Below are 17,636 nucleotides of genomic sequence, written 5' to 3'. Positions count from 1 at the left end.
CCCAGCTTAACCACCTCAAACAAAGTGACAGGGTCCCCTTCTCCATTCTGCTGGGGGTGGCCGTTGGCTCTCCCACGACTTGCTCCTCTAGCTCCCGATTCAGAACGACCCTTGTCCGCCGGAGACTTCCGTGGTTTCTTGGTGGCAGACTGGGCAAAGAAAACCAGCAGAGTGAAAACTTATTATAGCTATATCTGAAATGGCTCACTGCTTCTTTACAAATTGTACACAAACATTACAGACACATTTGTATCCTCATGCACAAGTCTCATGGAATAAGCCAGGCAGGAAGGGATCTTCAGAGGTCTCCGGCCTGAGGCCAGCCAGGAAATCCACCCAGGCTGCTGAGGGCTCTATCCAGTCAGGTAGATGTAAATATTTATCAGTAGCTGTTGAGGAACAACTCAGAAGCCAATGTCATGTCATGGTGAGGAGTGCTGAACTCCCGGTGCTGGAGTTCCAGTTCAAGTCAGCCTCCAAATTTGTTTATACAACACAAACCAAGCCAAGAACACAACACAAACGTTTAGGACAGACAATGATCCCTAAGACAGAACATTCTTTAAAATACACTTGTTGTGTTAACATTCCTTTTCTGTATTTCCATTTTTATAAAACTTTCATAAGAAACTGTGTACACAGTCAGCTCTTCCACATAGATCTCTGAATTTGTGCAGCCAGATTTAGCATATCATAATAGCCCTTGCTTCAAAACTTTATGAGTTTACAACATTTTCCCCATGAATCTACGCTACTGGATTGTACATTTGCTCTGGATTCTTCATGCCTATAACGAGGTGGTACAGATACCACTTGTAAGGATTTACCTGTTGAACAGTTTTCTCTAAATTTAAGTTGCCTTGTGCAAATAAAAAAGGTTCTGGGGAAAATAACATCAGCTTCCTGCTATGATCTTACTTCAATATTCTATTCTTTCTCCCTACTGTGAGGCAGACAAAAGGAAAAGCTGCTATTTTCCATGGAACAAAGAAGCTCTTTTGAGGAATTATGTTGAAGAAAACAACACACAAGCAACTCAAAGATCCTGCCAGCCAAGCTTCTATTCAAGCTTTTAGCACAGAACAGAAGGTCTGTGGTTTCGGTTGCATCTTCCAATGCAGACACATTAGGAATTTCACAGCAGAGGCAAGGGATCTAATCCCAGGCACAGCTGGTACAAGGCAGCCATGCAGTCTAGCTCTGCCCTTGCTTTCAAAAGGATCCCTGTTGCTGAGGCCGGAGAGCTGAGGAAAAGGGAAGGTGGAGTGCAAACAACTGCCTCTAGCAAATCTCCATTAAGGACCTGCATGGAAATGCAAGATGGGAAGCTTAAAATAATGGTGCCAACTCTGAAAAGTTTTTTGGCTTACATTTGCACTTCTGATCAAAAGAATATCTCTCAAAAAATTTTAAACCATGTGACTGTAACAACAGGAATGTTCTCAACACGTGAAATGTCTGAGCTCTACTGAGCTCTGAAGAACACGCGATCGCCATTTAATAAACTGGCAAAGATCTAGAAGCAAATTGACTCTTTTGAGATACCTAATGTACGTCCTTGTTCAATCTGGTGACAGCAAAGCCATAAGCACTTCCCTGAGCCAACGCAGCAATGCAAGCTGCTGCACTCCACAGAGGCTAACACAAGGCCCCTGATACTCAGGTTTTCTCAGCATGCAATTCAAGGGAAGCATTAAGCACTGCAAGGATAGGGGAAAGCAAGAGGAGATGGCTGTGAAATGCACACATCCAAAGATGCCTCGTTCCTGAAGAGCAAGGAGAAAAGCCACCTGCCTGAATACTGGAGCAGCATGCACAAGCTCACAGTGAGCAAACACAAGACATGCAATAGCTCAGTTTAAAGTTCCCTTTTGTAAGGTGTCCTGAGAATAGGGAGATGCTTTCACCAAGACTCATCCTTTGAACTGGATGAGAACAGCAGTGAGCTCTCACAAGAGGGGCAGAAATAACCAACAGATGTATTCCTTGCAAATGACAGGACAAAGATTCTTCAAGCCCAACAAACACGTCAATATCCTGGCCTGGAATTTACACCACCTACATTACTGTGTCTACTGCAATAAAGTTCCTCTCTGGTACAGATTTCCTTCTGGCAGTAAGAACATCTCTCACAGTGGAGAAAACAAATATTGCACTTAACAAAAGCCATTCTGCCCCTAAACCGGGATTAACTGGTGATTACTAATGTGATATAATGTGTGATAACTTGTGATTACTGAGTCCAGATGCAGGATCCATATTGGATCCTGCCTCAAGAGACAAGCAGACAAAGGGTCCTCCACTGAGAAACAAGAGAATCCCCAACTAGAACTGTCTGAGCTAGGCAAGGATTACCATTACCTTCAGGTGGAGAGGCACTAGCGCAAGGTGTCGACTGCATGTCTGCTCTGCAGCACCTCCAGCCAGGAGGCACCTGACAGCAAGCCCCAGCTCAAACTCCAGAGCGCAAGCATGGGAGCGAGTCACCCCAAGGTCCTCCAGGTACTGCCTGGTACTCTACAGAGCACACAGCATTACCTTACTCATTGACAAACAGCATTACAGGATGGAGACATCCCACACCACCGAAACAAGTGAAGGAAAAACACGGTGTACCCATACAGACACAGAGGACTCCTTCATGATACAGAGTGCCCGTGGAGTGTCTGCAGGGGCAGGGAGCTCTTGGGAGTGGAGCAGCAAAGGGAAGCTACAAATCCAAAAACCATGTTTGGCATGGATAGCAGACACAGGTATCCCTGTATCCCAGGAAAGAGACAGCTGCATTCACAGGAAAGGGTGATCCCTCAGCGAGACACAAAACAACCTGCCCTGTACGGCCACAAAGCTTGCACACAGGAACAGCCCTGCCCAGGGCTGACAGTTGCTCCAGTAAACCTGTCAGACTATCATTGACAGATACAAAATGTGATGTTTCATAAACTGAATTTCTTGTGGTCGTAAGATACAGGAAAAACAGAAGCAACAATTGTGGTTACTGCATGCCCTTTACATTCTTTCTGCCTGAAAGTTCCTGCCCTAAACTGACAGCCATCCATGTCTGGGACTGCTTTCCTTTTTAAGCATCAGTCTGGCAGAATCCTGAGGTGGTTAAGACCCAATTGTTTTCCAGACTCAAAACTGACTTTTCCCCTGTTAATGAGAGAGATCTCTGAAAAGTCATGGAAGAGATAAGCTGGTTAGCAGTTCTGTATCTAAATGTACTCGTAAATCCTTTTAACAGCTTCCGCAATCCAGACATCTCCTGCCACGGCAGGGCTTACACTGAGGGGAATTAGACTACCAGAGGGAGGGATAAAGCAGCACACCAAGGTAAGGATGTCTGAGGCTTTTAACCATACACCCAGAAAGGTGCTGCTTGGAGCTGTGAGCCTGCAGCACTCACACCGAGCCCTCACTCAGACCCAGGACAGCTGGGCTGGTGTGATCTCACAGTGGACTGAGGTGACAAAGGAAAACAAAATTACTGATGACTTTGCAGATCTGTGCAGCAGATTCAACTGACAACGACTAAAGCTGAGGATTTACACACACCAGCACTAGGAAACACAGAGGTCCCAGAACATGCCACAGAAGCAACTCTAAAATGGCCATACTGATGGCCACATAGTTTGCCTGTTCCTTTAAGGTTTAACCTGAGGCAAAGAGGCAACAGCAGACTTACATGACTGTAACTAAACTAAAATGATGACAATTCATAGCTTTGTCACAGATGAGCCAGGTAATGCCTTTCATGTCTTTAGAATTATTGTGAAGGGAAAAAGTGACCCACATTTGTACCATCAAGTAATACAGTGAAAGTTAATTCACACACTACCAAAAAAAGTGAAAGTGGCTTGATGTTCTCTGCTAACATTCCCCCAAGTTGATCTGATGCATTTGATGAAGACACAAAGTCAGTAAAAGCACTACAGGTCAGTAACTCCATCTGACCTGCCACCTTGAAACGATGGCCTCTGTGTGCATTCACACTGTGAGCAACTGCAGGCAATAAAGACCCCATTTCTCAAGGTTGATGGGAGAAACATTTTAACCTCCACTTGAGTAGGACTGGAGAACTTGTCTCTCCAAGGGTAGTTCTTGAGAGGCCTCTGTGTTTATAATCTTATGCTAAAGTGGAAGAGCAGCATTGTCTGAGCCCTTTCTGAACCAATCCCAATTCAAAAAGGGTTACCACACACTTTGGAACAATAAAGACCCCATTTCTCAAGGTTGATGGGAGAAACATTTTAACCTCCACTTGAGTAGGACTGGAGAACTTGTCTCTCCAAGGGTAGTTCTTGAGAGGCCTCTGTGTTTATAATCTTATGCTAAAGTGGAAGAGCAGCATTGTCTGAGCCCTTTCTGAACCAATCCCAATTCAAAAAGGGTTACCACACACTTTGGAACATAGAATCAGAAAATGGGTTGGAATGGAATGGAGCTTAGAGACCACCCAGCCCCAAACCCTGCCCTGGGCAGGGACACTTCCCACCAGAGCAGGTTGCTCAAGGCTCATCCAACCTGGCTGTGAACACTGCCAGGGTTGGGGCAGCCACAGCCTCCCCGGGCAACCTGGGCCAGTGTCTCAGCACCAGAACAAGGAAAACTTCTGCCTAAGATCTAGCCTGAATTTCCCCTCCTTCAATTTGAATCCATTGCCCCTTGTCCTGTCCCTGCAGCTCCTAACACAGAGTTCTCTGCATCTTCCCTGGAGCCCCTTCAGCTCCTGGAAGGTGCTCTGAGGTCTCCACACAACCTTCTCTTCTCCAGGCTGAACAGCCCCAGCTCCCTCAGCCTGTCCTCACAGGGGAGATGCTCCAATCCTCTTAGCAACTTCGTGGCTTCCTCTGGCCTTGCTCCAGCAGTTCCGTGTCCCTCTCACGCTGAGGGCACCAGAGCTGTGTGCATTGTTCCAGGTGGGTCTCACCAGAGCAGAGCAGAGGGGGAGAATCACCTCCCTATCCTATAACAACATCATGGCTATACAGGAAGAAGTTCCTGATTCCAACAGCTACTCCTTTGAGCTTTTGAGGGCACAAAACCAATGCAGGTGCTCCCTGTGAAAAGCCCCAGCCCACCAATAGGGATGGGTGCAGGTGCCCTACTGCCCAGTGCCTGCAGAGCTGCTCCAGCTGCAGCACTCGCAGTTTGAACACCAAACAGCAGAGCAGTGCTGGGGGTGCTACTTCTCACCCTTATTTAAAAACCTAGAAAGAGTTCTAAAAGTCATCTTAAAGAATCAAGAGAGTCTGCAATAAATGCTTGAATCACTTCAACTCTTCTAGCTGAGGCAATTACTACCAAAAAAAGACTATTTCCACAGAAAAATACAGAATAGATTAGCTTGCCAAAAATACAAGGACCATCCCACCAAAAGCTTTAAAGGAAAACTTCTAATGCTGTTAGGATTTCTCCATCAGGAAGCTACAGGTGGCAGGATAGAAAAGTCTTCACATCCTGGCTACAGATGCACTGCATTTCTACTCAGCTACAGACTGACCTCAGCCGTGAGGGACAGACCTACAGCATCAGGCAAGCAAGCTGAAACAGGACACTGATGCACATCACAGCAAAACACAAACCTCCACTGCTAAGTGTAGAAACCCTTCCGAGAGGATTCCTCCCTGTTGTTAATCAGGACACGTATGATTTGGAACTAGAAGCAAAACTCCATCCCCTGCTGTATCTAACATCTATGCTGCAAGATGAAATAAGGCCAGGAGTCTGCAGCAAAGCTAAAGGTTCCCATCTGAACGCAAAGATAAGGCACTGTGGTCTGTCTCCTCCAGACCAAACACTACAAAAAGACCTGAAAGCAGAAATGCACAGGCTGTGCTGGGCACAAAAGCATCACAAGTGCCTTGTTCCTTCTTGCCTTAACCGGAGAAATATGTGCAGGATGAGAGACACCAGGAGACATCTCGGAACTGCTGCCTCTGGAACAGACAGACCGATGCTGCTTCTGCTCCTCTGAGTCACAGAGGCTAAATCTGTCTGCTCCTACTGTAAAGCTGAAATATAGCCAGGGATCTCTCTCACTCCCTCAGCCCCTAACAGCTGATGTTTAAGGCAGGCTATTCTGAGCTCCTGGGAAGGTAAGGCCAGGCAGGTTAAAATAAAGCATGCACAGAACATGGAACAGAGACTGCTAACCCGCGAGAGGATGCAGAAAAGGATGGATAGGGACTGCTCTGGCCCTGAGCTTCCCAAATGTGGAGGCTGCATTGCCTCAGCAGCCTGTGGGCTTTCAAAGCCCCTACCTGGAACAGGAGAGCACAGCCATACCCTGTGCTGCAATAACAGCCACGCAGAAAGGCATTGTGGCCAGTGGCACCCCTGAATTCCAACCAGAGGACCTTCAGAGGTCACTCCTTACACACACCCTACACAGTTCATTACGTATAGACCCAGATGGTATCACCACATAAAAACATGCACCAAAATATCCCACTGACTAGATAGATTCACCTCTTGGCCAGTGGTTCCAGAGGCAGCTGCTCTGCAGGGCTCAGTGTTTAGAAGGGGACATGGGCAAGGGGGAGTCAGACCTAGACACTGTTCATGCTAGAACCAGACACGGTGCAACTCTTGCTAAACTCACCACAAGGGCCAGTAAATTCAGGACAACCAGGTTAGACTCTGAGCACTGCTCTGAAAGACACTTAATCTCTGCAAACTGCCTAGTCTGCTCAGCCATTAGAATAGCCACACAGAAGTGTAGGGGCTGCTTGAAAAGCAGAGTTTTAGAATGCAATGGCTTGGGCTGGAAGGGACCCTAAAGATCATCTAGCTCCAAGTTTTTCATGAAGGGAAGGTACCCCCAAAGTATTAAGGTTCTCTGTTAACTGAAGAGGCATTTGCTACAACTGGCAAATTTTCAAATGAGGACCATCTTCTTAAAGAAGTCTCAAATCTGAAAACAGGGGTGTCTGTCTCCGGAAAAAAAGTCAGGAAATCTCCAGCAGTAGTCCATCTTCCTGATAAAAAGTCAAGTCCATTCTATAAAACTACAGCAGGAACCTGTTTAAAATACATGCCTGTATTTAATGGAGCATACTGTGTGCAGCTCAGCTAGACAGAGCAACACAAAGGAGGATGGTCTCCGTCCAAAAGAGGTCAATACGTTTATGGCAGATGTGCCACTGTAGCTGTGATGGCCTAAGGACACCAGCAAATAAGCATTTGCAGGGAGAGATTTAATCTTATTAGACTATAATATTTTAGTTAGGAAAAAAACCCCAACAACCAGAAGAGCCTTTGGGCAGAAAAGCCTTTCTTTAGGTCTATAACAGAAACTAAAAACATCAAAGCTAAGTATCAGTTGAGGAAAACATCTCTGAGTTTAACTAAATCCTTCAATCTGTTTCACACCTGTGAGAGTACAGGTAGGTGGGACCTGTGGAGGAAACAAGAATCACATGAGCAGATGGAAGGATGGGGAAATGTCAGAGCTGCACCTCCTGTAAGACACAGGTAACTCACCAGGGAAGTGGACAGGTTGGTAACATGGAGAGGCACAAATGTGGAGGAGGAGAGGGAAATACAATATTTGCAAAACCAATACCTCCATTACTAAGCCCATGACTTCACACCCAATAATGCTGTACATTTAATTGCCTAGATTCACTTTTCCAAGGTGTTTGCATTTCTCCCCAAGGATATTAGACATTGAGTGGCTTTTTGGGCATATATTTTGTAGAAGAACCAAGGGAGAAACTGATCATGAAATAGGCAACAGAGAGAGGCTGTGCAGTCTCCAGCCATGGTAGTTTTCAAGCCCAGACTAGAAAAGCCCTGAACAATATGGTTTTAAAATTTCAAAACTTGATTTGGGTTTTTCTGATCCCTCTTGAGCACGAAGATGATGCTTTCAGGGAATCACCCCTGATTACCCTACAGTTTTGCTCCTTAGCAGCAACAGTCAGCCCACAGCTCATCACTTTGTGTATGAAGCGATGGCTGTTCCCTCTGCATGTTCATGTCTTTGCAGTTACATACTCTAATGAGCCTGAAGTTGCTCTCAGCATAACGAGCAATTCCTCTGCAGAAACCTGATAGCAGAACCAGCAGAGTGCTCAGCAAATGTTCCCATAGGAGCAACTAATAAACACAGAGGGATGAGAAATGCCTTTTGCAACATTCCCCTTTCCCTCCCAGGGAATGTGTGCTGGGTACAAAATACCACCACTGCTGCTCTTACATTCCACATTCCTACGCTCTTGGCAACCTTCTGGGTTGGCTGCCAGGCTGCAGCAGCCTGGGTTTTTTATTAGCTCTGCCAAACCCCATGGATCTACTGATGAGCCATTTGTCAGACAATTTTGATTTGGCCCTTTGCTTACCAGCTATATAAGCACATGAATTGTTCTTTTGACAAGTTTCTTCAAAGCTTCCTGTGAAGAAGCTCCATGTGCATGAGCAAATCCAGCCAATCTGATGAACAATATATGCATCATAGGGAACTGCTCAAAAGCTTTCAAAAAGGAAGACAAGGTACCCAGAGGAGCCCACGGGTTAACATGTTGGCCCCCAAAGTAAGTCCAGAAATTGTGATGCAAATTGAAAACCAATACTAGGAAGGAGTCTGCTCCAGCTTGGGCAGCACACTTGGGAGGAACACGTGGTTCTGTCCATTCTTACAGCCTCACCAGCTCCTGTTTAAGGAGATGGAAGCTTTTGAGGTAAAAAAAATTAAATCTCAATCTACTCGTCCTATCTATATATGGCATAGTCATACTGGGGTTTTATTTGCTGAGGAGAATCAAAAGCATCAGTAATAAACACAGAAGTTCCCACCAAAAACCTTATCCCAGTGTGTAGCTCAAGTGATGCAGCCAAGAGAGCTACATGTGATGACCCTGAAGAACCATAATGAAGGACAATATGATACACTTCTCTTTATTTCCCCATAAACTGGCTGGTTTATAAAACGAAGATAAAAGAGACCCTCCTTAATACTCTTTGCAACAGAGAACTGTTTCCCTGTGCTCCCACTCACGGGCCAGCAGTGGGCCAAGACACTGCCCCAGCAAATCACCCAGCAGACAGCAGCACTGTGCTGCACAGCCCAGACATAGGATGCAGGGCATGTCAGGGACATGAATCCTTAGGATGTGGCAATAGATTTTCTGAGCCATCTAGTTAATGCCATGCTGCAATCTTTCCACTCACATTAAGAGATTATCAGTTACTAAAAGGATGGCTCAAATGTCATTTGTCACTTAAAGCCATTACAGCTTTCAAACAGAAGTGGTTGTGCTTACTGAGGGTGTTCTCACGTCTGCAAGAATGTGGTAACATAACAACAGTAACAAAACAGCAGCTAGCAGAAGAAAAATTAATAGCTGTTAGGTCATTTTATGTTTCCTTTTAAGCACTCCAAACATTGTTTGTATATCAATCTGATAAATATTTCATACTACAAGTCTTCATAATGTTTGACACAGGACTCATTAAAAGCCTATTTATGTGACCACAAAATAACCAGATGTAAAACAGTTTGCAGTTGATTTTAAATGGATGCATAGCAAAATAAAACTAAATGACACATACTGGAGGCCTGCCAGGACGGCCCCTTTTCCTTTTTCCTTTGACTTCTGCTTCTTCGAGCTCACTGCCAGCATCTGAATGTGCAGTAGTTTCGTTTGTAGAATCCCTAGGGGGGAAAAACACTGGATAAATTCAAAGGATTTGGAATCAACAAGTAATCTATAACTGACTGATTAAATACTTAGCCCTAAGCCAGAAAACAAACAAACAAAAAAAGACATTAAAAGTCTTGTCACATTTATTCTGCAAGCCAGGCAATGGAAGCACTGTTAGCCCTGGCAAAAAGCCTTACCTTTCCGTGGGCTGGAATGCCATTTTATGGACTGAAGCTATTTAAATATCAGCTGCATTTGAAGCCACGTTACACTTTACAACACACTACATTAAACAGCACATCCTCAGCATAGCCATCCCACAATGTATTTGCTAATGCCAGCTTCCTGTTACTCTGGTAGCGGTGTTCCAGGCCCTGAGATGGCACGGTGCAGCCCAATCCAGCTCTCAGCCCTTGGCCAGGGCTACACCATGTTCTCAGTCCCACCCAAACACAATGGGCTTGTGCAGCTAACAACGAGGAGCAACACTGACTGTGAGGCACCAACCACACAACTCCTCTGGACCTGAAGACAGGCAGCTAGAACAATGTTTTCACTTGTGGAACAAAACAGCCTTGACACTGGTCAATGCCTGTTAGCAGAGAGTCCACAGGATTTCAACTGTTCCTGTTTCAGATTTAAGACCATACTAAGTAGGGGAAAAGAATTCCACCTGATTTCCATCCCCTTCCCCAGTCAGATGCACAGGGATTTCTCTGCCTTCTAAACAGATCTGGCTGCTTGAGCAAACTTGGATTGTAACTGATCTTCAGGGGCATCAGATCTTGCCAAAGAGCAGCTCACATGCAAACCCATACCTGTGACTGATGTGCTTTCTCTTTATTTTGCAGGACCACCAGTGCATGAGATCCCTGTACGTTTCCATTTACAACTGCTATGTCCCAGACTGCTCAAGGATGGGCCAAGCCCAGCTGTAAGCAGATTTCTTTGAACCCAGTATCGTCTCGGTGAAGTGGAAGGAGCTCAGCTGCTGCACAGCTCGTGCACGGGGCAGGTGAACACACCCTACACTGTATATCACAGAGCCTCAGGCATACAAGGCAGCACGAGTGATCTGGTTTGCAGGAGCTGAGCAGCTTCAGCAAGCTGAGATCTACTCAGCCCTTCCACACTGCCTGGGGGTTTAGATTGCACCCTGTTTTACAGATCAGGAAGGCTTCACAGATCGGCTGCATCACCAAGAGAGCTGTGTAATAATGCAGAGAGACAGCACTGCATCCCAACCCTGATTGCCCAGGCCTGCTCACTCAGGCAATTCTGCAGCATGAATTTCAATACTAAGGCACTGTTCTCCAGCCTTTTCCAAGCACAGATGCACCAAGGGGGCCACAGAATCCTTCACAAGCGCTAGAAAGCAGAACATACATGAATCTCTTCTTCTGAACAGGACTGCAATGGATCACTCTAAACACCCCAGAAAACCAGGCACCCTGATTAAAATCAGTGTTTGGCTACATCTGAGTTCACAAATTACATGCTTGCAAACCAGTATCTCTACAAAATACTGAAAATGCAGCTTTGTTGTAACACAATTTAAAAGTAGCTTTTCTGCTTCATAAAATACGAAATTTGAGAAACTTAACGTAGAGCTATGAATTTGGGGGAGAAAACCCAAAAATGCAAAAAGCCTAAAAGCAAATAAAAGATACCCCACACAGTTCAGAATGAATCAGTCCAAGAGGCCACACTGGGCAAAGCAATGCAGCAAACACCACTGAAAAGCTGCTCATGCAGGTGGACAGACCCATCAGCCTCTACTCCAAGAGCTCACCACCCACACTCCAGGGCAGAAACACACTGCCTCAACTGCAACTGCAGTAACTTTTGAATACAGAAGTAAGGAACCCCACAGAAATACCTGCTGCCTTCTGTTGCTGCAGGGAAATGAAAGCTATTCCCTCTTGCTCTCTGAAAAACCCAGGCTTCCCTCTGGTCTGCACAGATCCCCACTGGGAAAGTTCCAGGCGTGGTGTGGTCTGAGCAATGCCCCCAATTCCTAGGAAAGCTGTCGCTTTGCTGCCTTACAAACCTGTACCCCAAAGGTCCTGAGGACAGAGACTTCTCTAACAAACCCAGACCCAGCAGTCCTGCTAAGCAAACAGCTCACACCTTTCCCTCCAAACACCAGAGCTGTATAAATAAATCAAACTCTACCACTACCTCACATGCATCGACTCCACAGAGAACCTGACTTTGCTACAGCCTTGGTTTGGGTCTAGCAAAACCTCCCGAGACCTGTGTACGTAGTTCTGGAAATTTCAACTGTTTCCAAACTCTGCATATGGAAGGAACAGTTAAATTACTGACCACCTGCTCCTCTTTGCCTTAAACAGACTCATCTCTAACCTGCTTCTCTTAATATTCTTCTGGCAAAATTCTCTGGTTTGCTGGAAGCCTTTTGGCTTCTTCCCTTTTTGGGAAAGGCTCAATAAATCAGTACTGAGGGTGAGATTCATTCTAAATTTGAGACATATACAATGCAGAACAGAAATCATAAGGTAGAACTAAGGTCAGTATCCAAAACTGGTCAGACAGTCTAAGTTTTACAAATGTTCTTTTCTCACCATCAGTGGTAAGGGGACCTAGACAAGCAGCCCAAATATAGGTGGTTTAAAATTAAACAAGATCATGTCACCCTAACAATACACGAGGCAGAAAGATTTCATTCCAGCAAAAGATATATGCAAGGAGTAAGGGAAGAATATCAGGAATTAAGTTCCCCTCAAACCTCACATTACTTGGAGTAGGGAGACAGGACCAAGGACAAACTACAGTCTGTGGTTGGTTTAACATTAAACCAGCATTTCAAGCAGCAGAGAATTCTGCCTGAATAATGCAACTCCTGCCAAAAAGGCCTTTCCAGTGCAGCCCTGAGCCCCTGGGTTTGGGAGGTGGTGCCTCTTGCTTCCCTCCAGGCCTCGCAGTTGTTCTGGGTACACACCAGCCCCTTTCCTCCTGGTTTCTGAGCCCGGAGGAGCAGCAAAGCACCTGTGAACTGCCGGCAGCTCTGTCAGGTTTGGAAGGCTCCGGGAGAGGAGCACCCACCGCCCTCACTGCCTACAGACCCTGCCGAACTGCTAGGAAGCAATTTACCTGGTGACAGTCACCCACATCTTAATAGACCTGAATTATCCCACTCCTACCCTACTGCGTGACTAGACACCTGAGGGGGAATCTTCAGCTTAGTCACAATTTGCCTCCCCTGAAGCTGCTGGGAGGGAAGATCAGCTGGGCCTAAGCAGATCTGCCCCAGTTAAGAGGAGAGGTGGCAGTGCCTGAGGCTAAACTCCAAAGGCTCCTTTGACATGACAGAGACAGGAGAGAATTTGGCAGAGTGTGGGGACAAGTGATAACCCCTTTGAGAGGCTCACGTTCACTCTGCTTTTCTGTCTGTTTTCTGTGGTGGCAAAGGCATCCCAGATCCCTCCTAAGAACTCCAGATAGAATTCTGGAGCTATAATAACTAGCCATTGAAACTATCCCCACGTCAGTGAAGCTCTAGCAGGTCACTGGGCAGCCCTTTACCATGCCATGCTTCTGAAGAATAGATTTCCATGAACACAGCATATGTCACATCTCTGCAAAATAAACCCAAACAAATCTCCCTTCCTTCTGCTGTTACATAAAGCCCCAGCTATGGAGTTCATCCACCACAGCAAAACCTGCGTTTATGCATCAGTTCTGTGAATAGAGAACACTCCTACAAGTTTTTATCAGTGCTGCTGAGGTGGCTCAAGGTTCTAGCAGTGAGAAATTCAGTAATTGCTACCACCAGATTCAGCCTTGTGAAAAAAAGCATTCATGAAGAAAAACGGCTACATGCACAGGCTCATGAATCATGGATGAATCAGCTCTCAGGGTTGATCTCCACAGACCTAAAGAGGAACACAAAGCTGAGTCACCCATTGAGGACTCACAGCTGTCCATCACAGGCCCCAAGCCACCAGGGGTTTTCTCCCCTACATCTGCAACGCCAGTAAGTGAAATTCTGTCTTCTGAAGACACTTCTATGAACCCAGAAAGATTAAGATTTCTCCTTTCATGCTCTCTCAACAGAGAAAAATCTGGGAGGGAACACTTGATACGATCCCAAGCAAAGTACATTAATACATCCTATTCACTTTAGGACCTTTGCTTAAATGGGGTAGCCAAAGAAAATTAGAAAACATTTTGAAACAGTAGAAATAATGCACAGGAATGAGAGGTTATAATAACCTTTCAGAGCTGCTTATTTAAGAGCTAGAAAAAAAACCTTGGCTCTCTGTGTGGAACAGACTGTGGCTTCCCAAATCTGCACATGTGAAGCTAATACCCAAAACTCAGAGATGTCTCCTCACCTTAGTCAGGCTCCTTCCTGACCCATGCCTGGCTGGGACCTGCTGCACCAGTGCTCAGCACACTGACACCTCAGCCTCACTAGGCAATGCTCAGGAGAGTCTCAAAACCTCTGTGTGCAAATCATGTTGATTTCCTTAGCAAAAAGAAACATTTCATTTGTTTATGAGCCATCAGAACTCTGTGTCTTACTGATGATGCCACCTCACCAACACTTCACAGAGGAGCATCAAATGATTCCCAGCTTTACCGGGAAAACATCGTGTGTCCTTTCCTTTCCCAATGTGCATAATATTGGTGGCTCACAGTCAGCTTCTGGTAAGAGAACACACCAATACCTTTAACGTCCCTCAGGTTTTTCAGCTGGTGTGCAGTTACCAAATCCCTTATGAGGCACTTTTTAACCTTAAACTCTTTGGTACTTCATTCACTCTGGAAGGATGGGAACATCCCTTTCCTACCACTGCCATGACAGAATCTCACAAACATTCTCTCCCTTCTTGTAGGAGGCACATGCAGGAAAACAGGAACCAAGACAATTTTCTTCCATGGCTAACCCCAAGGCTCAGCAGAGCCCCTTAGTGGGGTGCTGAGCTCCCAGCAGTGCTGCCCTCAGCATCACCACAGCCTCAGCCCCTGCTATACCACAACCAACTTGCTTTAAAGATGATTCAAAAATATAAGAAAAAACTGCAATGCAGAGCATGTTATTATTAAAACCAGACAAATAACTTCACAACTGTCCAAAGGTTCAGTTTCCTGAAGAACAGACTTGAAATCTCAGTTTGGAACACAACTCAACCCTGATAAACTGAGGCTCCCTCACACCCTGCAGTAAAAAAAACCAACCTGAACAACATTAAAAAACATTCCAAGCAAAAAAAATTAATGTTCGAGAGTTACCAAATGTTCCTGGTGCAGGTGCCTGGCACTGGCAGTGGGGAGACACAGGATGAGCTCTGTGAGGGGAGAGGGATCCAGGAGCAATGGCTCTGTGAGGGGAGAGGGATGTGAGGGAGCAATGGCTCTGGGAGGGGAGAGAGATCTGAGGGAGCAATGGCTCTGTGAGGGGAGAGAGATCTGAGGGAGCAATGGCTCTGTGAGGGGAGAGAGATCTGAGGGAGCAATGGCTCTGTGAGGGGAGAGAGATCTGAGGGAGCAATGGCTCTGTGAGGGGAGAGAGATCTGAGGGAGCAATGGCTCTGTGAGGGGAGAGAGATCTGAGGGAGCAATGGCTCTGTGAGGGGAGAGAGATCTGAGGGAGCAATGGCTCTGTGAGGGGAGAGAGATCTGAGGGAGCAATGGCTCTGTGAGGGGAGAGAGATCTGAGGGAGCAATGGCTCTGTGAGGGGAGAGGGATGTGAGGGAGCAGTGGCTCTGAGGGGAGGCAGAGCAGGAGGAAGGATGAGCAGGGTGAGGGACACCCCTCGAGGGCACAGAGCCCTGTCTCCCCAGAGCAGCACCTCGCTGGGGTGTGAGGGGAGCAGGTAGGAGAAAGTGAACCAGGGAAAGGCAGTGGCATAGGGAACATCTTGTGGCTTTTGTCTTTTTTTCGTTACCATCATTCACATCTTTCTTAATTAGCAATACATTAATTCTCCCCAAGCCAAGCCTGTCTGACTTGTTATTTCCCTGTCGTTACCTCATCCTATGAGCTCCTCCAGCCCGTGCTCTCACCCTGCCCTGTGAGGAGGCAGGTTTCTGCCTCCAAAGTTCCTTTCCCAGCTCTACTTGAATTCCTCTCCCACTCCCCTCTCACTAACAGACAGACTTCCACTCTTCTTCCCAGGAGCTCACTTCATGCTCCCACGTGTACGAGCCACTCCTGTTTCCCAGCAGCACCAAAACATGCCCATGCCACTTGCTGCTTCCAGTGGCAGAAGCCAAAGGCTTTTTGCCCAACAAATCCCTCACTGTAAGAAAGCACCAGTGGAACATACAATATGGTCCACTACAGTCCAAACCAACACATGCTTCTGAAACCTCACAACACTCAGAAGCATAAAAGTAGCAAAGACCTTGCTTTGCTTTTCAAAGCATTTCTCCTTATGCAGAAATGAATCTCTCAGATTGAATGTTTTCTTTATTTTTTGTACACAGTTTTTCAGCATATGAAAACATGGGAGGCCTGGAACACTCACACTAACCTGCAGGTCTCTTGAGCTTGTGCTTCATCCCCACCATCACCTCTTGGTTTACTTCAACATGCTTAAAAGCCAAGATTCCAAAGACACAGAGAAAGGTATACTCACTGTAGTACTGGCAAATCTGAAGTAATCATCTTTGCAGCACCCTCAAAAGTAAGAGCTACATAGAACTTCTTCTCAAAGTTATTGTAAGACAACTACTTGGAAACCTCTTTCATGAAAAGAATGTCAAAGTCCAGTCTGTAAGAGAGAGAGAAAAACTGTTAGATGTGATTCCAAAACAGTCACACACTGAATAAAAAGCACTGACAACAGCAAAGGTCAATTTTGAAGTAGCATCACTATCAAAGCACATAAAATTTATAACGGATGGTCCCAGAACAGCTTCATCCTATTCCTGCTTTCGGTTTTTACAATTCTGCTTAGACAACTTTGTGCAATTAAACAAAAACCTAAAAAACAAATGTGCTTCACATTGCCTCCCCTATTTGCCTTTGGCAACTTCAGTGTAAAAACATGAGCAGGACTCTGAGAAGACGTGAGATAAATATACAAGCCTAAGCAGCCAGAGAATGTGATGATCTAAGGAACTGATTTTCTACTCACATGCAGAGCAGACCTTCGAGACAGATGTTTGGTGCCACCTCTGCCAATTCTGAACCAAGACAGAAGATCTGAGCCTAGCCCCATAGAGGTTTTGGCAGAGCAGGCAAGAGCTGCCAGTGCTGCTCACGCTTCCTTCCATGGCACTGCACCCGCTCCAGCGCCTCCCTGGCTCACAGCTCGACAGCTGACGCCACACAACACAAACACAAGGCATTCTGACCTGGTGAAACTGAAGCTGTTAGTTCAAATACCAAACTAGACCTCATCGGTGCTACCACTGCACCCACCAGTAACATCTCTCAACCCAAAAGACTAATCCAGGTGCTGCCTAAGGGCAGCAGCCATGACCTGACCCCCAAATAACAGCACAATGTGACAGATGTCATAAACCTCGGTGTCAGAAACACAAGCTGCCACCCTGCTCTTCCAGAAAATACAAGTCCAGGAGAAATGGGAATGATGTGCTCTGTTTCCCCTCTTTGACAGGTGCTGGGATAGGACAGAGCTGCACAGAGCACTGCGGCTGAGCCACAGCAACAAATACCAGGGACTTCACTGTGTGTTCTAACATGTGGGACACGTCCAGACACTTTGATTTAAATACTCCATTTCATCTCAATGGGCAGTTTTTCCAGGGCTCCAGCAGCTTTGCAGAAGGAGCAGGAAAGTCAAGCCATGAAGAGGTAACGTGGCCTGCACCAAACACAGATCTAAATGGAACTGCACCAGTCTAAACAAACAGTGCACCATGTCAGGTTATTGTTTCCATCCTGGTACACACACATCAGTGTTCACCAAACGGCACAGCACGAACAGACTGGTTTGCCTCCAGTTACTACAGTTCCAATTAGACTCACAGATGCACACAACTAGTTCTTCC

General features: G+C 46.1%; 1 protein-coding gene across 2 annotated transcripts in view; it reads right to left on the bottom strand.

Annotated features, from left to right (window-relative positions):
• STAG1 (stromal antigen 1) overlaps positions 1 to 16,284 on the bottom strand; it is an 83,378-nt gene extending 67,094 nt beyond the window's left edge. For both annotated transcript variants that reach the window (XM_009071560.1, XM_009071561.1), the window contains exons 1-3: positions 16,256 to 16,284; positions 9,556 to 9,658; positions 1 to 149 (exon numbers count right to left, since the gene is read on the bottom strand). The exon at positions 1 to 149 is cut by the window's left edge and continues 16 nt beyond it. In XM_009071560.1, the coding sequence (XP_009069808.1) occupies positions 1 to 149; positions 9,556 to 9,658; positions 16,256 to 16,284 (281 nt within the window). The remainder of the gene's footprint in view (positions 150 to 9,555; positions 9,659 to 16,255) is intronic.
• Positions 16,285 to 17,636: the final 1,352 nt, after the last annotated feature.

The sequence above is a fragment of the Acanthisitta chloris genome, unplaced genomic scaffold, assembly GCF_000695815.1.
Source record: "Acanthisitta chloris isolate BGI_N310 unplaced genomic scaffold, ASM69581v1 scaffold32923, whole genome shotgun sequence".
In the NCBI taxonomy this organism is placed as follows: domain Eukaryota; kingdom Metazoa; phylum Chordata; class Aves; order Passeriformes; family Acanthisittidae; genus Acanthisitta; species Acanthisitta chloris.
The sequence above is the reverse complement of the archived record's forward strand: the minus strand, read 5'-3'. Positions and strand labels throughout refer to the sequence as shown.